General features: G+C 36.9%; 1 protein-coding gene across 1 annotated transcript in view; it reads right to left on the bottom strand.

Annotated features, from left to right (window-relative positions):
• ints6 (integrator complex subunit 6) overlaps positions 1-20,509 on the bottom strand; it is a 38,081-nt gene extending 17,572 nt beyond the window's left edge. Inside the window, 5 exon segments of the mRNA XM_042494566.1 lie at positions 4,072-4,255; positions 6,724-6,813; positions 16,526-16,675; positions 19,872-19,949; positions 20,088-20,509. Coding sequence (XP_042350500.1) covers positions 4,072-4,255; positions 6,724-6,813; positions 16,526-16,675; positions 19,872-19,949; positions 20,088-20,198 — 613 coding nt within the window. The 5' untranslated portion in view covers positions 20,199-20,509.
• Between the last annotated feature and the right edge of the window lie 4,240 nt (positions 20,510-24,749).

The following is a 24,749-nucleotide window of genomic DNA, read 5'->3' as shown; positions in this document are numbered from 1 at the left end:
TTCTAGATTCATCAGCCACCTATAAAAACAGCGACAAAAACAATCCTGGTTAAAAGCACATGATATTTGAGTTTATAGTATAGCTAGTTTAATTCATAACACTGCTTCGACTGACTATAGATACAGCGCAATATCAAGTGCTCTCCACTTAACCCTGCGCTTATCTTCACAGGGCTGCATCAGTCCTCTGCACTCACTCGATGTCACCGGCATGCAAAGAGGCACATTTGCATGAAACGTAGCTCTTAAAACTCAGAATCTGCTTGTTTGTCACAGCGTCAGTCACAGGGCAGTGAAGGTCACATGAGTAAAGGCCGTGAATCAGACACGCTGTCTTACGAAGCTACGACTGATGAGTCTAATTTAGCCTTCTGGCCATTCACTCCCTCCAACTTCACCTCTAATGACCTTGTTATGCACCCATTCACTCCCACGTTTCAATAGGCCGTGGCTTTGTTTCAGCTCTGCCATCAGCAGTAATGGACAGGCAGCATGTACTGTAGACCGTCACTGACAATGGAGCTGTGTCATGTTCTGCATTCAGCACCAGCGACCGCCACACAGAGCTTTGGTGTGCTCGTCTCTCTCTCTCTGTGTGTGTGTTAATCATAACCTGCCATCAGCATCATTCTGGTGTGTTCTGCTTCCACAGACAGGCAGCATGAGGACTGGAGACAGCAGGGCTAAAAGTCTACTTCTGTAAAAACTGGTAGGTAGGCAGCCGATCAAAGTCGCCGGCCCGGAAGTATCTCGATGGGCCGCGAGTTTGACAAAGATCCAATCTTGAACCAGATGGAAATAAACTGAACTTTCTAGCCTTAAAGGAATACTTCAAGTAATCATTTGTACTCAGGGTCGACAGATTACAGGCCTAGCTCATTATTGGGGCCGATATTTGGCATTTTGCTGATAATTTGCATCAGCATTTTATTTTAATGATCACAGATAAAATGAGTTCATTAAAAAGTGCAAAGAAAGTGTCAACATGGGAGGAACTTTTACTGTGTAAAACCCCAGGGAGCTATTTCTATTTATTTATTTTTTTTATATTTAAATTTTAATTCGAATTTATTTTAAAAAAAAGTTGCTAGAAACTTTCTGTATATGATGTTCAAAGTTTCAGCTTTGATTAAACATTTGCTAAAGGCATTTAAACAAAGTTTTGTTTTGGCGTTTGTTATATTCCAAAATATTTTAATGTCAATCCACATCAGTTCCAAATATTGGTCTCATTAACTACTCATAATCTGTTTCAGCCATGAAAAAAAAATCAGTTGACACTAGGCAAGACTTGACCAATCAGATTAGACATATAAATTAAATAAATCGGGACACCCCCTTCTCTCTTCAAAGCCAGACAAAAAAAGTTATTAGTAATTAAATTAAAACAGCAAAGTCATACAATAACACAAAGAGAGGCAGCAGTAGGCCAGCAGCTCCCCTGTCCACTGAGGTAAAAATACTGTTTTTGTCGTTGGAATCTGGTTTTGTGGAGGTCAACAGGGACCCGAAAAATGTGATACTTATCTACATAAGTATCACATTTTTCGGGTCCCTGAAAAGGACTTTGTGTTTGCAAAGAACTGACCATACAACTGGATAAATGAGACTTGAATTATACTGCACGAGTTGTGTGAGAGTTTGCAAACTGATATTTGATATATTTTTGCCGTTGTTAAATACGGCCCCCCTACGACCTGTGGAGGCACGCAAGAAAAACAATATTTTCTTCATTAATTCAACGTAACACGGTGTGAGTGATTGATCTACAAAATGTCATTTGAGGGCCGAAGTGCGCCTTTAATCAACAATATCCTGAAGTACACTTGAGCAAAGCTCTGAACCCATCCACAACTGCTCCAGCAGGCCTGCTCTGCGCTTAAAACAAGCGCATACTGTGTTTGTACTCCCACCGGCAAACCTGTAAACACAAGTAACTCCGAATGTTGAGCAAGACGGTGCTGAGACAGAGCTCGGGGCTGTCCCACCACTGTAGTGAAAAACAGCTGCCAAAGGCACGCTTTCTCACCAAGTCTTTTCCCTCAAAAATAAAAAAAGAAAAGAAAACAGACCCATTATTGTCCTTTTTTTTGTATTGATAGAGATGATTCATCGTCGTTCTGCAGAATGCATTTGACAAATAGCTATTTTGATCTGGTGTTATAAATACTTTCAGCTTGTCCCAGCATGTTCCAACGGGCTCTTCTGCAGAAATGTCACTCCCAAGAGGAATATGTCTATGATGTTTTCCAAAATAAGGTTATAATGGCATCCAATTACAAATAACTGCATGAACAATAACAAGTAGCTTAAATTTTCTGGTGTGCAGATGATCAAATAAAATTAGTTTAACGTTTTTTATGTTAGCCAGCTGTCTGTTATTCTTAAAAAAGAAGGTAAAGAAGAGAGTCTTTGCTTTTATTTCCATCGCAGGTTACAATAATATAAACTTTATCAATAATTTATGAATGCTGCAGAAAACACTCTAATTATGTAAATTACACAAACAGTTTTTGGGAATTTTTGGAGTGTCTGAGGTATCATGTTAAACTGTATAATGGATCTGGTTTATATCAGTTTGTTGTGTCTTGTTACATGGTGTCTATGAGACGCTTAATTTAAGGCTTTTTCAAGATTTTTTCTTAATTTAAAACTGATTTTTGGATAAATTATCTTTTTCTAATTCAAGCACTGGCAAATACAAAGTAAAACAACAGTACTGGGTTCAGCAGTAGGTTTTAATATTAGACATCAGAAATGTGAACTGTCACACAGACGTGATTGACTCATGGTGACAAAAAGACATTTAAAAATTGATAAATTAAAATAAAAATGTTTGTGGTTATTAAGACCTCACAAATTTAAAGACTATTTCATAACCTTTAAGGCCTAATAAATATAAAAAATTTATTCAAGACTGTTAAAGGAATTTTAGACACCCTGTTATAAGCCTATGCAGCTCATAATTAGTATGCAATGACAAAAAAAAACCCTTTATTATCATCACCAACCCTGCAGGACAATTTGAAAATATTCCTCTATGTTTGGCAACACTACGTAATAAACTCGAAAAATACCCTGGATAATTACTTAATGGTTTCACTTCATTTTTGAAAAGTGATATGCTGTTTCATTAAGTCTGGTGACATATGAGATTAAAGAAAGAGGGGTTACAATCAGTGCAGCAAAGGTTGAGATATTTGAAGATATTTGAAGATATTTTAAGTCTAAGGTCTAATTCAAGTTGAGATATCCTATAACTATATACATTTTCTTCATTAAAAAAAACTGCAGCTCCTGCGATGTGGATATTGCACTAGGCCATATTGTGATTCTGATAATATTCTGATTAACTGTGCAGCCCTACATCCTACAATTCCCATAATGCAACCCAATAGCATCTTCCATTAAACCATTCCTTTCTGTCAAACACCCTAAACATTTCAAATTCCATTCTCTGAGCAGGTTTTTTTTTAATATAATAGAGTTTTGCCTCGAGTTTTGCATTTCAGCCATCGCAATCTTGAATTGTGGAGCCAGAAGTGACCATACTGTATTTGGATGAGAAGTTGGAGCTGTGGAGGAGCGAGGGAGGATCTGACTCTCAGACTTCAGCGACGCCTCGCAGACAGCCTGTCACACAATTTTGGGCCTTACTGAAATGTAAACGGGTGAGTTTTTAAAAAATAAAATAAAAATTGAAACCCCTGTACAGCTGTCATCAATATTGAAATCAGCTATCGCGACCAAAACTGTTTTTTTTTGTCTCTATAAACGTGTATTTTTGCTGTAAAGTTGGGCATTTTAACACTTTAAAAGGTCTATGGGGATTCACTCTGTTTTGGAAACAGCCTCAAATGGTCAATTGAAGAACGGCAGTTTTTGGCACCACTGTTTTGGCTTCATTTTTCGGGCTCAGCGGTTGCTGCTTGCTCCTGAGCTGCAGACATCATACTAATGTAGTACTCCCCATGAGGAGTTCACTGACTTTTATGTGTCAAATGCATAGATTTCCCCTTTAAACATAGATTATACATTAATCAAACACTACCACACACTCCGCCCACCTACCTCCAGTGACCTCACACATAGGCGTGATTGGAGAATCGTCAGGCGGGACGCCACCGAGGGGCTCGGGCTCCACCGAGGCGTTGCCGGGGATTCGCAGCACCAGAGCGAACAGACGCTGGTCCCAGCGGAAGGGCTCCTTGGTCAGCTCGCTGCCAGGCAGCGGGGTGGTCAGAGGCAGATGGAGCTGGACGGTGGGGGAGAAAGAGAGACGGAGGAGTGAGCATTGATGACAAAATTAAACGTTGACAATTGGACAATATGATGACATATACATACACAGAGAGAAGATTTGGTAAAGATTTTGCTTTTAGCTCTCACTTTAATGGTTGTTTTAAACTGAAATTGAAAATCAATGAAGGGGAATTTAATGGAAATACTGATGAGGTGTCTTAACCTATCAGGTATTTAATTCACTACATTATCCAAAAACAGATATTCTCATTTGGTTGCTTATCTATAAACCATTTTTAAATTGTACTTGCAGAAAATGTATTATATCCCGAACAAATTGCTATTACAATATGACATTATATATAGTGTCACATTAGATTTAATTCATATCGCCCAACACTCGTCTGGATTGTCATCAAGAATACAAAAGCAGATCTAAGGTTGATAATTAAAAATCAACTATTAATAACGGCTAATAAGAATAATAATAATGTCATGGTAAAGTATCATCACTTCACAGTAAAAAAGGCTTTTCTCCACCTCTTCTCTTCTAACACGGATTTTCACAGAAACTTTCTTTTCAGATGTTTCTTCAGCAGCCCAGACTTTTAAATAACTGCCAGGAGAGCTGCAATTAAAGTCAAAACTTCCCCACCGAACGTCAGTCTGTGCCCAGTCTGAACAAGCACAAGCCTGGAATTATCACAGAGGCCATAAATTAGACGGCGGCTGCAGAATCAACGATTTAATTGCATGTGTTTGACCTCCACGAGTTCTCAAGCTACAGAACGGACTACATGGCTTATTAGAGCCCACTCTGTCTCACAGAGAGGAGCAGCACAAATATTCAACCTGGATGACAGACACCATAATTTACAGAGGCAGAGTTTAATTAATAAATGAGGGCAGAAGGAGTTACTGAGTCACTGAGTGGAGGTTCACGGCTCTTCAGGGCAACATGCTCACACCGCTGACGTTTGTAGTTAGAGCTAAAACAATAATTATTAATCTACAGACTACTTTAATAATCAAAATCTACCAACTTTTAAATCCTTTAATTGTCCATCATTTTTCAGCAAAACTGAATTTAAAAATGTGAAGAATTCCTGATTTTCTGTTTTTTATCTTTTTGGTAAACAGATTATCTTTGGGTTTTTGGACTGTTGCTCACGAAAAACAATCACTTAAAAACAAACATCTTTTTACACTATTTTCTAAAATTTCACAGACCCTCTTAAACATGAATATTTGCTGTTTTTCTAAGTCTTTTATGATAGTAAATTGAAAAACGTCAGCTCAAACCAGGCAGCTCAAATGCATCACGTTGAGCTTTCGTAGTTGTGAGGTCAAATTTTCTGTCACTTTACAGATCAAGTGATTTATCCAGAAATTAATCAGATCAATGGTTATTGTAAATCAAATCAAACAGATAAATCGATAATGAAAATCTTATTTCTAATGAGATTTAAGGGGCAGCTTCAGTATTTTGTTTCCCATGTTTTTGTGTCTACGTGACTAAAGGGAAACACAGGTTTTGAAATTGGTCCAGTATTGCGCAAAAACAGGCTGCAACGTAACAACTCTCTCTATATGTGCACCGTCAATTTACGTCCAGTGAACGTACTTGTTTTTGACACCGACAGGCTCAGATCTAAGTGTCTGATAACGTTATAGAAATGATCTGTACACAGATAGACTTTTTGCTTAAGAGTAAGATTTTTATTTAAACCAGCCCTGAAATTGTCATCCCGAAAGCCACCAGACCCCATGTCATAAAACAGTAATTTTATCATCATAAATCAAACTTGTCTTGGTCCGTCTTTCCACTGTTCCAACAATCACCAACTCTGGTTTGGTTGAATAAACCCTTAATTCACGCAGTTGGATGTGAAAATGTGACTCTAAACATGCTAAAATTACTGTTTCTTTAAATGGAGTCTGGTTTGTTTGGTGATAGCAATTTTGAGGATGTTTGTGGTTGAACAAAAAGGATCTTACTCTGTAACAAAAGGTCTTTCTCTGTAGAGATCCTTTCCATAATGTTGTCAATAACTTAATAACTATCTGAGCTTGGCAGCGTAAAAAACAAGCACTTTAAACTGACAGCGCACCACTGCCAGCTGCAGCGGCCTCACTCAATACTGCACCAATTTTAAAAATTGTGCTTCTCATGAGTAATTTAGACACAAAAACATCAGAAAAGAGGGGCCAGAAAAAAAAAAGTTACCCCGTAAAAACAGGTATGATATGATGCTGAGTGGCTTTCCTCTTTGTAGTTACTGGAAATTTTAACCTTAACTTTTAAAAATACTTTGTAAAAGCAGTTCTTTGAATTGAGCTTAAGCCTCCTTAGCAACAGAGAATATGTGAAGTTTGATGAAGTAACGGATGCTTGTGTTAGAGTGAAACATTGTCGTGTGATCAGTCGGGCTCCTGAGTTGCGATCCAACCGAGCAGGAAGCACTCCTGATGTTGGCTGACCTCGTCTTGGACTCCGCCGCCGCTGGTCAACTTGTTGCCGTCTGTGATGGCGATTATGATGGCCGGCTCGAGGAAAAAGGGGTTCCTTCCCTGCAGAGAGAGAAAAAAAAAGGACAATTGCAACTAATTAAAACAAAAAGGGCAGAAAGAAGCAACACATTTATAGAAGCGAAATTCATATTAGAATTTAGCAGATGTGTATTTATAGCGCAAACGAGCACAGATAACATTATAAAGATGACTTACAGGGGATCTGTTATGAGCTGGAGAACATTAACTCAGGGGAATAATAAAGGGAGACAGTAAGAGTGATTAGCACAGAGTGACTACATCTATACATCTGAGACGAGTGTATCTGCAGTATATGTTCACTCTATCCTCCACCACAGCAGAGCACATTACCTGAGGATCTCTTTTCTGCTAGACCCCACAATATTTCATGACACCAGCACTACACACACACACACACACACACACACACACACACACACACACACACACACTCACACACACACACACACACACACACGCACACACACACAACACACACACACACACAACACACACACACAGACACACACACATACGCACAGATAAAACGAAACTGGAGCAGCACTGCATTTATCACTATGCATCAGCCCTGTGGGATCTCCACAGAGGCCGCAGAATAACTTGATGAGTTAACGGCGTAAAAACCTCAGCGCGGTCCTGTCAGCGAAAAACCGTCAGCACACCGGACCTCACTGCGGAGTCACACAGCGGCTTCACAAAGGCCATCCTGTCCTGACAGCGCTGTGATTATTAATGGATGTGGAGCCGCTCAGTTTGGACTCTACCTGTAGGCTGTGGCTCCTGCTGAATGATGGATCTGTCCGGTTACACAAACAGCCCAAAGTAAACAGCGCAGGATACTACCAAGATACACTGTGCTTGAGGTATCCATGACAACCTGGCAATTTTGTTTCTCCGGGCCCAAAAATGATAACTGAGCTTTTTCTTAGCGCGCGAATGAGTCGGCGATGAGGCTAAGTTGCCAGACGAGTGATGATTTCATCCGTGTCACATCTGAGCTTTTACTGTTGCTATGCAATTAGGTGTTGGTCATAAGGGGGCTAAAAAAAGATAAAATGCAGCTTTTAAAATTAGATTTCGGGACATGACATCACTGATGATACAGGACAGCAGCAGCTCTGTTCCTGTAATCTCCACCACGACAGTCTGACAGGTCAGGCTGTTATCAAATGTAAGGTTAAAGCTACAGTTGGTAACTTTTTCTGGTCATACTTGCTGAGAGTGTCACTGTATCCACACAGATGTACCTGAACCAGATGATCTGTGGAAAATATTCAGGTTCCTCTGCCTCCTTGCATACTTATATGCTCCAGGGTTGATGTTTTTCTGTAGGCTGACACGGACGTTAGTGGCGTCAAAAAGCCAGTGGCGTTTTTCCACTGGATTTTGGATTATTGCTCAAAATAAGTTTTGTGTTTACGTCCACAGTAAAAACTAGAAAAAAAAGGAATAAAATAGGAAAATCTTACTCAAAATTAGCTAAATTATCTGCCAACAGAACAGGTCGATTTCTCTTGACACGCACATTCATCTAGATACAAGATGGAAGAGTTATTTTCACAATATGAAGAAAAATTTAGCAAATGCTAGTGGCATTGTCTTAGAGTAACGCTATATGTTTAGGAATTGTATTCTAAAACTGGCCCTGCTACTGTACACAAAAATGCGGTAAAAGTACAAAACAGCTTAAAACAAGTCACAACCCCCCCCCCACACAAAAAAAAACAAGCATATATTGCCTTAATTTAAGATATTTCATCTGACTAAGACTTCTGTTTTTGCAGTGTACTGACACATTTTGCTCAATAAGATAATCATCACAAATGAACACCACTTTCAGGATTTCTGAAGCTTAAATACTTAAATACTATCACCAGAAGGAAAAAGTTAACTTTAGGCTATACATGAACTAAACCACGGTCACACGACTTCACGCCCCCTCCGTTCACACGGCTCAGCGTGACGATGTTCTCATTTAGCCACTTGTTAACAGCCAAAGAAGAAGAAAAACAAAAGCTTCAAAACTCACGTGGAAGGCATTTACTGACATATATTTTGTGTGGTAGAAAAAAACGTGATTGCCTTTAAGCTTGTGCTAACCACAGACCTTATTACAGGCTTCTAACCAAAAATCCTTTCAAAAAAAAAAAAAACCATTGACTTAGAGACGAGGGAACTGGGAATGCTGAAAAACTGATTTTTAGGTTTTAGGACTCATTCCTGGGGCACTCTGTAATGTTATTACAGCACATGAACAAAAACAACACGAGATGGGAATCAAAGAGTCTGTAATCATGTCATTTACTGCGGCTCAACTGTCAAAGCACGCCGTGCTCATTAAATATGAATTAAGATTCTGTTATTGCAAGAAACATAAAGTTTACTGTGTGTTTAGCTGTAAAATGAGAAAGTTGCTTCAGTGCATGGCTCGCCTATTTCGACACATGGCAGACGGGTTATAGATTATAGACAGCTATAGGGTTGATATTTGACTGAAGTCGATCAATTTACCGATCTATTGAAACAATAAGCAAAAAATAATAATAATCACCTGCTATTTTTATTTATACTCAAATGTGGAGTTTTGATTTTTGTCTTAGTCTCACGTGATAATTTATTTTGATTTGATTGATTTTTACTTTTTATTGACTATTTATTTATACATTTTAGTCTGTTTTGTTGTTTTACTAGATGGTATATTGTTGTGGTTTTTTTTTTTTACATTTTTATCTATGGTCATTTGTGCTGTTATCCTTTCATTTACCTTTTATCTATAATTTAGAGTATTTTATTTATTTATTCATGTATTTATTTACTTCTTATTTATATTTGATTGATTACCTTTTTTATCTGAGTTTTATCCTGCCTCTGTTGTTTCCTCACTTATGGTAGCATTTTCACCAGTTGCTTGTATTAATGAGTACTCTTTTATTAGTTTTTTAATTAATTACAAAGCTTTTGTGTGTGTGTGTGTGTGTGTGCAATAGGGGGAGGGACTTCTGTTTTTTTAACTGTATAAAGCACTTTGTGTCACAGTTTTGCTTTTATGAAAAGTGCTATACAAATAAAGTCTGACTGATTAAATTAACTAGAAAACGAAATATTTTGTGACAAAATAAGCCATCCTTGAGTTTTAGCATACTGTGATTTAAAAAAAAAAAAAAATAACTAAACTAGAAAAGAAGTAAGACTTACATCAATGATGAAAATAATCACTTTTTGGAACATCATCATCTGTGGCTGACTTCATAGATCATCTATGCAGTCAGCTACAGTCCGTCTGAAACAGCCGGATCAGCTGGTCTGCCGACACGAGACTGATGGAGATCTATTAAATCACTGTTTATCAGCCGCACTGACATGTCAACTTCCGCCTAAACATCACCGGTCACTTCACTCCCTCGCTCCCCTGCGTTCCCGTCCTCTCTGTCTTTCTGCTCTTTCATTGCTCTCTTAATGAAACAGTGATCAGTGTCAGGATTACTCGCCGGCTGGCTCCCTCCCTGCCTGCCTCCACGCTCCTCTTCATCTCCCTGGGGAGAGTCATCTCAGATGCCTGGCAACCTGGAGGGCTCTTTGTTACAGTAGAGAGAAGCACTCCAGGGCAATATTAACTCCCCCACCGCCTCACTCCCCCTTTGTCCCCCGTCTCTAGCTCTCTCTGAACGTCTCAGACCGTGAGCACTTAACATGAAAAATCAAAGTTGACCTCTTCTCATGCACTAAATTGGAAAGAAAAGCAGACAATATAAAGTTATTATACACCGGACTTCAAATACAAAGTCAACCGAGCACAAACGACGGCATCACTTTGGTTTGGCTTTGATTTACAGCCGTTGAAGTAAATTGAGACAGAAATAAACATTAAGACAAAAAAGTGTGCATAGTCATCAGAGCGCCGATGAAAACCTTTCACAGTTTGCTCAAACAAAAGAGCTGCAACCAAGAAGGTTCAGCTGCACAGCTTTTTTGCTCGTAAACATGAATAAAAGACTTTTAGATAAGTTTATCCAAATTCAGAGGAAATGAGGTTTCCAAAGAACATCAGCACTCCTGCTTTACGCCCGTGGGTACTAATAAAAGACAAGTATATTCAGGGTTTCCTCCAGTGCTAACATTAGTGTAAATGTGACGCTTGCTCTCAGATGGTTAACCGCATCATCTGCTCAGAAACAAATTAAATTTCTGCAGACACGCACGTGTTCTACTTTGTTTCTAACAAACTGTCTCATATAAAAGGACGCAAAATGAATAACAAAATAAAAGACAAAAAAAAGACAGAGCTTACAAGAGATCTGATGCACAAGTATTAAAACAATTAGTCAGTTAATCAGTATAATTACTTTTTTTTAGTTTTCTATGATTGTAAAGTTAAAGTCTTTGGACTGTTGGTCGACAAAAGAAGTCACATTGGGCTGCAACTCACAATTATTTTCATTGTTGATTATTTTTTGATTATTTTTTATTATTTAATGACTGCAAACTTATTTTAAACTTGATTTTAAATCATTTTAAATGATCTTTTTATCTTTGCACCTTTTGTCTTGACTTTTATTTTTTATGATTTTTATTCTTATTTTTTTAAATCATTTAGTAATTAGTTTTACCTTTTCTATTTTATCTCTTATCTATTTTATTGTAAATCTGTTTCTTTTTTATATTTTTTGTTTTTTACATTTTATAGCTGTGGAAAGCACTTTTAATTCTCCCATTGTATTAAATGTGCTATACAAATAAAGCTGTTTTCTTAATTGCTTTTTTGCAATGCATTACAAAATCAGCATGCATGCAGTTATTGCCATCACCATTAAAGCTTGGCAGCACAATATCACAAACTTCACTCACTTTGACCGAAAGATCAGGAAGAAAAAAAAAAACGTTCTTATTCCCAATCATATTTCAGGCTGAGTCGCCATGATTCATCTCTGTTTTGTATTCAGTATACAAAAAAAAAACATAACAAGGAAGATTAAAGATTTAAAGCTCATACATTTGTGTTCATTTTTTGCTATTTGACCCTTTCATGTGTCAATCATAAGCTTTAGAATATAGCACATCACTCTGCAGAGTATACTGCACCCTAATTTAGTTAGTCTTAGTGTATCATACTGTGATGTTTGGTTTTGATTACAGGTGTCGAGGACTGATGTGGTTGTTTATTTATATTATGATATATCAGACGTGCTGACATAAAAAGTAGGCCACCACACAGCTACACTGTACATATTTGTCATGTTACTGTACTTTTTAGAGTATCTCTGCCATATTTTGTGTATTTTTGCAGTACTTTGCCTTATTTGTATTACTATTCTTATCTCTTTCCTCTTATTAGAATGTATTTATTTTATGTATATGTACTTGTAAGTGAAAACCTACTTGGCAATAAATCTTATCCTGATTCTGACGAATGTGTCTTTGCAACACGACTCTCAGTCAGTGCCCTTTTTGAGGCACATGCGAGCCCCCCATAAAGACAAGAGAGTCTGCACAGTCAGCCATGGTAAAATCTGCACACACTCAGATCCTCTAATGTCTTGTTTTATCCAAAATCCAAAGATGTTTAATTTAATGTCATCAAGGAGAAATAGATATCTGGAATCAGAGTTTTTTTACTTAAAGTGTCTTTGAGTATTGTGAAAAGTGCTCTAGAAATAAAATGTATTATTATTATTATTATTATTATTAAATCCCTGCAGCTCCAGCTATGGAAAGCTCAGATGGGCATTTTCTATTATTTTTGCATATCATTAAGACTAAAACAGTAACTTTTTTTTTAATAAAGACATAATAATCAGTAAAAAAATCATTTTAGTTGCAGCCCTTTACAACAATTATACCACTCCTTTTAAAAGGACAGAATCAGCCAAATAAATATAATAGTTACTGGTCTTTACAACATCAGCTCTGATGTCGGCGGGGTGAGCATGCCATCCGTTCTGACCTCCAGTTGTGAAGAGGCACATCAGACGGGTCATTAAATCATAAATACTGTTAAATCGACCTGTCATTAGAGGTCAGGGGACCGGGACACAGTAACCTTGACCTCAGCTGTGCTGTTTGTGTTCACAGGCATGCGTCTGTGTCCCTATCTGCCAGCCTGACAGCACAGTTGGCATTTGACATTCAAACACTGTGAGAGTGTCTGACATACATTATGCATGCTGTATGTGTGCATTAAGCTGGACGGAGGGGATCTTCCATTTCAGGAAACGCTGGTTAAGAGTTCACTATTGCTCCTGCAGACTTACCTCCACACTGGAATACAGACGTGCAGGTTCTATATCAAAAACAAGCCTGCAGACTCAGCTAGCAGTCAGACTGTGGGTTTTACGCTTACATTAATAATGACTACTCTGACAGAAAGCATGTCGAAACAGCGGACAAAAAACAAGAAAACCTCACAGGGTGATGAGATACATCTCCTGTTGCTTTCTAATTGTCAAATCAGGACCAATCCACTCGGGTCATTTCGTGTTACGCTACACTAGTTTGTCATCTGTTGCAGAAAAGTCATTAGGCGGACATTAGAGCAGCACTCAAACTGCAAACATTACCTCGCAACTCCTATCCATCACACCCACAGTGTCTCACACTGCTTTACTTTTCAGCAGCTATGTCCCAAAACTGGAAGTTTGACCGCAGACTTAAACTGGTGATGTCATTAGGCGGCACTTTTTGGCACTGGGCCAGCAATATTGAATTAGTTACAGACTTTTGTGGGCTCAAGGAGTACTTGTTTACCATATTCAGTCCCAATTAATTTTATGTGAACGCAGGCTTCCAGCTGTGAATCAGACCAACTCTGCTGTTCAGCTGGAGCAGAGATTTGTTTCAAACTCACACATAAAAACCGAGCTGAGCAAAACAATGGACAAAAAAAACTATGATGTCTAGTTTAAAGTGCATTTCTTCTTCTTGTAAAGCCTTTTCTTGAATATCCCAAAGTTCAGGATCTTGAGTAAAAGTTTTAAATAATTCAAAGACTTTCTTGTGAGATAAATCCCTGTGTTTGGATAAAAAAAAAACATCCCAGTTTGCACAGGTTAAAACTGATTAAACTGCAGTCTCAGGAACAAAATTAGCTTTCCGGTAAAATGTAAAAAAGCATTTTTGTTAGCCAGAAACTACCCTGGGTTGCCATTTCCTTCAGGTCGACAAAACATGATGCCGTCTAAAACAGCAGCCCAGCAATAAATCATGTCTTTATGATGGTTGTATTGTTCAGTTTTTGAAAACATTTCAGAGAGGCTGATTCGCCTTTAAGGTCATTTCTGGAGCTGTTTTCTTACTGAGAGGTGTTCCAAATATTTTGTCCAACCCATTAACATTAATAAAGGTGAGACTTAATATAAGAAACGTCGTTCATGATAACAGAATTCAAAAGCAGCTCCTACCTGACCATTAAAAGGGAAGTACACCCATTTTCCAATGTTTTGTAATAATTGTTATCCATATGGTCTAAGACTGTCCAAAAATATTGGTAAACATGAACAGTTCTCCAAAATCCAAAAACTACAAAGCTGAAATGAAAATTTGTGATGTCATCAACTCTGGGTTTTTTTTAAAACCATGTTTTAAAAGTGCTTTATAAATATTTTATTATTATGATTATTATTTAGTCTGGAGCTGCTTCATAGACGATGATTTTGGGAAAGATTCAGGTGACACTGAGAGTAATTGGTTCACTGTTATTTCTGTTGTCATTTTTAGCCGTAACTGTAGCGTTTAAAAATAAATAGTTAAACAGAGTGGCTCAACCTATCTGACATTTCTGCCGGTTTATTTTATGTTCTGTGGCGCTTTGCTCATTTATCATAAATCAAATCTACCGGCATGGAAGCTGAGAAACGTACTGCTGTGGACTGGGCTGCAGCAAAAATGTATTTTAGACCCATCTCACAAAAAAAGACAATATCAGATTTAAGTGTAACTAGAATACGTAGACTGCTTTACCTTAAACACTAACTGACAGAGGCAGCGGTCAAACAGCAACTCATGTCCTGCAAAATAAAATCTGTTTTTGCCGATGGAGTCTGGCGGTTTTGAGATAACGGCTTCAATTCCCCGTCAGAAGCAGCTGTCTGACAGCAGGGTAAAGCGATGAAAATATCCAAATATGGCAGACTGAGTTAGATCTTTTTAGGTGGCTAAAAACGGACTAATTGAGACCACTTTGGCTCAGCCCCGTTTCATTTTATGCATGTATTGCAGGGGTTTTATAGCCAGAAGTTGTGATTTTGTCTATATGAGTACATTTAAGACCAGAGAACAATACAACAAAAAGCTTTTTTTTGTGTAAAAAAAAAAAAAAAAAATCTATCTGTCACAAAATCAGACTACCATTCACTGTCTGCAGAGCAGCTCCAGACTTCACACTGGATGAAATGTACTTTTCTGGTTTCTGGCTTTGAGAGAGAGCGGCTCATGTTCACAAATATTGACTGAACTTTACTAAGATAATAGAAAAATAACATATTGCAATTCTTAATTTAGGTGATGCTCCCCTTTAAGTTGAGATGACACGTCTCTAAAACAGGTTCACCAATATTAAACATTTTAGTCCTTATAAAAGCAGCATTTAAAGCAGATCTGTTGAGTGCAGTAGTTTTAGTTCGGCGTAGCTTAGGCGTGGGAATCACGAGAGGCCCCATGATATGATATTCTCACGGATTTAAATCAATATTTTCGCAATTCAAAAGTTTTGGGATATGCTCCATATTTCGATAACATATATTCTAATATATAGCGCTTTATTACACTTTCTACCTGCAAATAATGTCAGTTTTATCAGTTTTCAGGCTGTTCATCTCACTTCAGTCACTTTACTGCACCTAAATATTGTATAATACATTTTTAAGCCTTTTTTTTAATGCCATTTGGATTGAATTTTAGGACTAATTTATTAATAACCAAAACTGAAGGAGGACAGTTTATTTTTGCCCAAATGTTTAGTATGACATAAAACATAAAATGCCTTTGGTCCATTGAAAAAGTAAGATTCGCTCGCATTGACAAAAAAACAAACTGTTTAGAGTAAACACATTGAAGACAATGAATAAACTGTACAATCATATAAGTATATTTTAGGTTTTCCATTTTAAGCGGGAAATATCTGGCCATTTTTTGGGCAATTTTGTGTTTTTCATTTTGCGTGCGAGATTAAACTGCAGTTCCCATCATGACGAGTTTAAGAAAAAGAATTTATTAAATTATTTACCAAAAAAATAGATTTTTAAAAATTTTACCCCGCAACATCAGAAAAAAAGATTCATAAAAGCATACGTGCTTTGAGCATTTTTAAGACTTTTAAAAGGCGAGTTTAAATCATTTTAATGCCAATTGAGGCCTTAATTTTATATTAATGAATTTGATGCCTTTGAAGACTTTTTGAGGATCCACAGGAACCCTGTGTACATCTTAAAATATAAGCACAAAGCTATGATTGAGCACAGTTGCCGTGGCGCAACTCTCCAAATCAATGTTGTAATCAATAACGGTTAAACGGTTAAAAAACAAGTTCCTGTTTTTACTTTGTTGCTGTTGTGTTTGTGTCCTGAGCACATGACTGAGAGTGTGTGGGGTCACAGTGTGCAGGTGTTTGATGCTTGTAAGACTGGGGAGAGGGGAGGGGGAGTCAGGGTGTTAGGGAGAGGGATAGACATCTAGGGGGGGGCACGTATCACCTTGTCATCAACCTGACTTCCTGTCTGCCTCTTCAAGTGCTACGTACCTGTCCATAGTTGTCTATCCCAGTCACTAATCTATTGAGATTGAGTAAATCAAAAGCGGTCCTCAAGGACTGGCCGATAGACGTGAGTCCGGCTGCTTGGAGGTTCCTCAGCTCTGTCATGAAGGTGGCATGACTCTCTTTCCATCCAGCCTTTAAAAAAAAACACAACAAAACAAGAAAAATATGGTGAATAACAAGCACAAAGCTATATATCTGCTATGGGTGTGCCATAATCACGATAATACCGGCATCATCTTTAATATGATCAGTAAAATTTAACTCAAATTTTCAACTTGTTGACATAATGACGACATACAGTTACACATTGCAAAAAGCATGGCTGAAACCAAAATTGCTCAGCAGCGGAGGAGCTGACTTCCAAAAACAGGAGCAATTACAGCAGTGTGGAATCAGTGCACAACACTACAGCCATGAATGTTTTATGAAAAGCTGAGGACTTTTTAAAACCTTTTGGCTGAAAACAACTGAATCATCAACTCTGTGATTAAGGATTTTTCCAAAAGAGAAGCAAAATGCCTGTTGGTTTATTTTATATGTATACACTAGTTACAGACTCGAGGGTAGTTGTTTTGTATAACTGTTTAGATATGTAATTTGTGGCTTTTTCAAATGCTGTTGTATTGGTTGTATTTTAAACAGAATCTGAAGCTCACTCTGAGTTACTGTTGTTAAGAAATAGGCACATTTTTGTTTAGTTTTCACTGGATATTTAAAGGAAAACTGTTCAGTTTATGAAAATTTAATGCGCTATTACACTTTTTGTTTGTCCTTAAAAATCAATACTGTATTTTTTTTAGTATTTTGTCACATCATCAAATATATCGTTATGGCCCCAAAGTAATATCACAATATTGCAGGATATTTTTTGCAATATCGTCCACCCCTAATAACTACACCACTGTTGTGAACACTTTTACAGAAGTCAATGGTTAACTTTTTTTGTTATGACTCTAAACTGATAAAAAATATTTAAGGGAAGAAACATCTCTAAAGTTAAATGTTGCTTGATGTTCTTGTCAGTATGAGCTGGAGAGGATACAATGAGCAGCTGAACTTATTAGATGCCATCTGGTAACCTTTTATTCAATATTTGGAGGGAAAAAAAGTGTAATGCTATTTGATGATTTTTCCATTAACTGAATGCAGGGCATCTAGGTTGGGTGTTTTGTGTGTTATTTCCCTTTTTTTCTATTGTCTTATTTTAAAAAATCCTGAAAAATAGCTGTGTCTGTACTTGTACTTGCACTAATTATCTTCATGCTGCACCTGCACCTGCATGTATGTAAATATTTGCTAACAATTTGTGCAAACTGACCATGCTCTCAATAAAATGCTTCAAATACAACCTAAAAAAAATAAAATAATTTAGTTAAGTTTTAACTAAATATTTGAAGGCAAACTGTTTTTGCAGATATTTTAAAATATGACACTTACTTTATTGTTTCAATAAATATTTCAGTACTTTTTCATATCATCAAGAATATAGCTGTTACAAAGATACACTAAAACATTGCGATATTAATTTAGGTCCGCACCGCCCACTCCTAATAACTACACCACTGTTGTGAACACTTTCGCAGAAGTCAAAGGTTAACTTTTGTTATAAACACGTTAGGGAAGAAGCATCTCTATTAATAAAATGTAGCTTGATAATCTTGTCAGTATTCCAACGTTGGACAGGATAAGATATATAAGAAAGTAGCAGTTGAACTTATTTGATGCCATCTTCCTTTCCTTCTTTGGAGGGAAAAAAAAGTGTAATGGCATTTGATGATTTTGTCATTAACAGGGTGGGGCGCCTTGTTTTTGTGTCGTTTTGTATCGTCTTTTATTTTAAAAATCCTGGAAAAGAGCTGTCTGCACTAGTCATGTAAATGCACTACACTGCACTGCAATATCTTCATGCTGCATTTGAATATTTACCAACAATTTCTGTGTTTGTGTATATTTTCTTAAAAAAATGTGCAAAATTGACCCCACTCTCAAAAAATGCTTAAAATACCAACTAAAAAAAATAAAAGATACTTTCTGTTTAGTTTTTACTTAATATTTGAATGCAGTCTGTTTATGGAGACATATTAAAATATAGCTTGTTTGTTTTTAAAATCAGTAGTATATTTTAAGTATTTTGTCATATCAAGAATATAACCCTGAAATATTGTGATATTATTTTAGGTCCACATCACCCACCCTTAATAACTACACCACTGTTGTGAACACTTTTGCAGAAGTCAATGGTTAACTTTTTTGTTATTAACTAATTAACACATCCGTTAGGGTAGAAGCATCACTAATATTAAAATTTATCTTGATAATCTTGTCAATACTCTCAAGTTGGAGAGGATAAGATATATCTATATACAAATTAGCAGTTGAACTTATGTGATGCCATCTTGCAACCTTTTTTCAATATTTGGAGGGAAAAAAAGTGTAATGGCATTTGATGATTTATGCCATTAAGAGGGTTGTGCACCTTTTTTTTTGTCTTTTATTTTAAAAAATCCTGAAGAGGAGCTATGTCTGTACTAGTTATGTAAATGCTCTATATTGCACTGTAATATCTTTATGCTGCATCTGCATATTTACAAATAATTTATGTTTGTGTATATTTTCTAAACAAAAAAAAGTGCAAATTGGCCCTACTCTCAATAAAACTACTAAAAAACTAAAAGAAAGAGATACTTTTTTAGTTTTTTCTGAACGCAGACTGTTTATGCAGACATATTAAACTATACTTCTTGTTTCTTTTAAAATATTTGTCAGTATTTTGTCACATCAAGAATACAGCTGTTGCACAGATACCCTTTAAAAAATGGTGATATTATTTTAGGCTCGAATCGCCCACTCCTAATAACTACACCACTGTTGTGAACACTTTTGCAGAAGTCAATGGTTAACTTTTGTGTTATGACTCTAAACTGATAAACACATAAATAGGTCGCTTCCTCTTTGACATGATTTGACAGCACTGCAGCCGAGATCCGTCTGACGACAAGGGCAAAGGATCATAAACGACACCGTGCACCGTCTAAAGTGGCAATTTGGTCTAAACAAGTAAAGTAAGCTAGTCTGTCACCCTCCACCTCCTCCTCCTCCACCTCCTCCTCCTCCTCCCTCTCCCCCCAGATATCACCTCGCTGTATAAATAACACCCAGAGTTCCTTGCTGCTCACATTGAAACAAAATGTCGGCCATGTTTTAAAAGGGGTATGAAAGCTCCTCCTGAAGATTTCCTCTACACAATTGATGTAGTGATCACAACGTGGTGGAGCGATGGAGGGGGGACAGTCAATCTGCGCAATGTAAAGCTTGGACAAAAACAAACCTTTATCCCGAACGGAACGTCTTCAAAATTTACCAACATATACCGGTCCCCTCGGCTCGCCGGATCTCTCCCTCTGAGCTGTGGAAATAGTAGAGAATTATTTATCGAGAGATCGGCTTTGACAGGCGAGCTTGCAACAGCACAATGATGATCTTGAACCGCAATCCCCCACTGCTCGGGATCTCCCAATATGAATGTGTCCCGTGGTTACAGTACCTTCATAAAAGTCTCAACAGCGCCTTTTGCTATGTCCAGATAGGTAGTGCCCAGATGGGTGCGCTGGTTCATTGAAGCGGACGTGTCTATCAGAAAAAGTAAAACGGGCATTGTGATGGTAATGACACGTTCTGCATGGACTTGGTGTCAGTACAACCGGCCAAAACGCAAAAAAAATCTTTTGTTCTCCTGCCGCCTGTATCACCTCTCAGCTAGCTAGCTAGCTGGCTAACTGTCTGTCTCACACATTCTTTCAAAAAAGTGTAAGAATAGTGAGTGTAGAAGCCCTTTCCGGGCAAACTAAACTAAAAACCTCAAACCCTAGGGGCAGGTCATTGATTCACGAGGGATTTTGATAATTTTTACAATATTTTGTAAATATTCCTAAGTTTCATAGTAACAAAGTTCCCCCTCATAGTGTGTCCCTGCTTCTCCCTACACTGAATGCGCTGTGTCTTGTCCACTGGTTTTAACCTAAGCTCCGCGTTTGACCCCGCCTCCCAAGCGGTCTTTCAGCGTCACGTGCGCTAAAAGCTCGCCTCTCATTGGTCGTCCGGAGCCACTCATTACCATATCCAAATAAGGCAAAAGCTGAGCGTCTCGTGCGCATGCTTGCTCGTCTGAGAGGCAGGAATGCAAGGAAAATATTCAGTACATGCATTATGTGTTAAAGAATACTACATATGTGGCACTCTGTGGGTTTTTTTTTGGTTTTTTTCGGAGGATAGTCGTTCGTGGATATTTTATTTAGGAATAGGACCGTGTCTGCGCCGAGAGATGATTACATAATCAACGTTTACTTCATCCTATGCACGGGCGTGGGCTACTGTGTGAAAGACAACCCCTAAAGACTGAGAGAGAAGACAGACAATATTTTTTTTAATTAAAAAAAGCAGTTCAATATTAACCCTGAAAGTACTCGCTAACATTATAGTACTCCATGACCAAATAGAGACAGCCTTTTCTGTGAAATGATGGGAAGGTAGATATCTGAATAGAGGCTGCAAAGGATTGACATGCGCGCGCACGCACTCACACACCCTGCAGCTCTAAGATGGCTATACTTTTGTTTTTTGTTTTTATCCATATGTGCAAAAGAAAAAAAAACAGGCCTTAAATGGTCGCTATAAACAAGGAATTGTGCTTAAAATAGCTTTCATTAAGTGAGATTTTTTAGACTTCTGGTGTTGCTTCCCATCAATTTTGGCTGATGTCACATAAAATGTCTCAACTTATTTACAACACAATTGATATCCAACGGGCTGCACATGATACTAGATGATTATGGTGATCCACTGCTAATGCCACATGACACTCGGGCAGACGTGCGCGATTGTGCAATACAATTTACATAATGTAGCTCCTTGGAAAATATCATCACTTCCGCAAAAATAAGAGGAAACCATCCGGTGGTTGGCGACGACAAACAGGAGGAAGGTCTATTGCTTCTTGTTTGACAGAGTTTCTGGAGCTGCACACAGACAACAGTACAGTATCCGGTGTGTCACTGACATGCTTTTCAGAATAAAATCATTGTTGGGGCTGGTGTAATGGGATCCAGGGGGCAAAATTGCACTGACACCATAGTTTAAAAGAATGAAACTGAGGTTTGCCCTCGAACCTGCTACATTTTTTTAACAATATCTTTACTGGCATTTTCAGTTTTATTATAACAAATAGCTTATTACATAAAAAATAAATAGTCATAGCAGCAAATATAGTATATCATAAAAGGTAGAAAAGGCAAAATACAACAACAAAAAAGCAAATAAAAAACAAAAAAGCGAAAGAGAAAACAGATGTTGTTAAAGCAGTTAAAATGTACAGAAATTATCAAGAATACATGGGCCAAAACACTTCACGATTTTATTTCCAATTGCCTCAACCCCATTCCTATCTTTTGTTTTATTAATCTTCATCAACATTTTGTTTCAAAAGACCCTGCTATGTCTTTTGGAGTTGAAGGATGAGTTGAGGACTTTCACAGCCTGGGGAATGAAGGTGCAGTAATCTGGTGGTACAACAGCAGATACTTCTGCATCTTATACATTTAGAATCAGTGGTGGAGTGTAAAGTAACCATGTAGCCCACATTTATTGTACTAATACTAGGTCCTGTACTAAATACAAGCTTGAGATACCTCAGTATTTCCAGTTATTCTTCTCCAACTTCAATATATTTGAGAGAAATATACCGGTTTTGTTTTCTTTTACTCAAAACAAGCTAACAAGCCAATTTTATTATTTATGATGCAACGCATGCAATTTTGTTTGTATGTTTTTGTTTTGTGTCTAGTGGACCAACTTGAAAATGAGATGTGATCTCAAGCTGCCATCCTTTCAATAAAGTCCAACATATCCTCCTGAAATAGACTATTTATAAAAGTGTTTATACTTTGATATTGCAAGTTTTTTATATCTTATTTTACTTTATTTTATTTACTTGCTTATAGTTGTTGTATACATAATCAGTAGAAATGTAAGTTTGAAATTTAAATCAAATCTGTCTGTTTTTTAACATTGTGGTCTAATTTTGAGGAAGGATTTACTTACCAAAGTAACCTTGATTCGAATAAACATTTACATCATAACTTTAAAATATCAGTAATAGTTCTTTCTCCAAAATTTCGCCATCTTCGTTATTTTGATTTTTGTCTCACTTAATTTGTAAAATATTGGCTATTCAAATTGCACTTATTTTAGGTCTGGCCGATATATCATATAATGATTTACAAATGAATTATTTTATTTGTTCGACTCTCCTAAATAGATATCTTTATTATTCAATAGATCCAAACATGTGACCCCTTCCTAAATTCAAAGAACAGTTTTTCATACAGCATAACCTACATTCACTTACCTCATTAGTTTTAGACCTTTATTCTGAAGTCTAAAAAAAATGAGACCGGAAATAATTCTCTTCCTGTTTCAAAACTTTTTGTAAACAACCTATTACAAGTGTTTTCTTCGGCTATTGTGTGTCACAAATATGTGTTTTCTTAGTTTGAACACACGCCATCTCAATAGCTAACGTGTATCAACTATATGTTTCACAATAACACGTTGCTTGGATCAAAAACGTTACAAAAACAGGCATAATTTTCAATAAGGGTTTTACCGTGAAAGTCATAACCGGATGTGTGACGTTTTGTTGTCATGGAGACTTGACTACTATGTTGATATGTCAGTGAAATTCGTCAAGTTACTTAAAAACAACCTGAAAAGAGACTTCATATTGATTGCCTTTCATATAAAAGCAGGTTGCAGGTCTTATTCACTATATTGAACACAGCAGGTTAAACTGGGGATTATAAAGTTTATCAATCAGCTGGAAACCTGCCACCAACTCTCAAAATAATATATTTTCAGTCGATTTCAAGTGAGAAAGTCTCATTATGATGTTTGAATAAAGACTCATGTAGCTGTGTTTAGATACAACAGGCCTGTTAGTAAAGATATGGCTGTTGGTTTATATTGAGTAATAATGCAATTACAAATTTTAGTAGACCACAAGTTTCTCATTTTATGTCAGTAAATTGTTATTTTAGTTTCATGAGAATTAGTGTTTATTTTTATCTTCTATGTGTAGGTGTAATTAGTGTAAAACTGTTGAGTTTGCGCCTTGTTTTTTTTTACTATTGCACAATTTTTTTTGCTTGTTTTAAATTTATTTTTACTACTGCACCTTGTTTTTCTACCATTTATATTGTTCGATTTGCTTTTATATTATTCTTTTTGCTTGCTTATCTTGTAGCTACACACCTTGCTGTAACAATGTAAATTTCCCCATTGGCCATTGCCTTGCCTTGTCTTGCCTTTCCTTGTCTTGTCCTCTCCTGTCCTGTCCTGTCCTGTCTTGTCTTGTTTTTATGTTGTTTCTGTTGGTAAAGTCACTAAAAAGGTTTCAGAGATTTCCCAGTCAGTAATCTGCAACTGCAAGTAGCCTATTAATAAATTACAGTATCCCATCAGATCTACAGGCTATTTGTGAATTAACTAAGACTATTTGTTAATTAACTAAGTTGTTAATTAATTGATATTTTTCCATAATGAAGCCCTTTTCCAAAAGCCAAGTGATCTAAAGCAGGAATGTCATAATGCAGGATTCTCCAGAACCTATAGTCTAGCTCAAATGTTTCTTTTATGGCTTTTAACATATTTATAAAGCATTAGGAAATGATTTATTCACTACTTAAAAGAGCACTCTACCAGCTTTAAACATCAAATTCAGTTCACTCTACTGTCACAACAGCTTTATTGTGTTTTTGTTGCTCTGGAGGGGGCTCTCCAAACTCAGCTTGAGTTCAGAGACTTTGAATTCCTAACAGGAGGCCTGTGTCACAAACATGGGGTGTGCAGTTTGTTGGAGGACGTGGGAATTGAAGGGAGAATCAAATGAAATTGTTAAAGGTGCATTTTTGGGAAATTTAGGTTCCAGTGTTTTTAGAATTTACCAATAGGGCCTAAAGGTCTGAATATCTCAATCTCTTGCTGCATCAATTGACCACTGACCAACCCTTTGTATGGTCTTATATATATATTATATATATATATATATATATATATATATATATATATATATATATATATATATATATATATATATATATATCCTAAATAAGTATCTCCTAAATAACTGGAGAACTTCTTTAATAAATGCCAT

The sequence above is a fragment of the Plectropomus leopardus genome, chromosome 10 (genome assembly GCF_008729295.1).
Source record: "Plectropomus leopardus isolate mb chromosome 10, YSFRI_Pleo_2.0, whole genome shotgun sequence".
Taxonomy (NCBI): domain Eukaryota; kingdom Metazoa; phylum Chordata; class Actinopteri; order Perciformes; family Serranidae; genus Plectropomus; species Plectropomus leopardus.
Note: the sequence above shows the minus strand (reverse complement) of the source record. Positions and strands in the feature narration are given on the sequence as shown.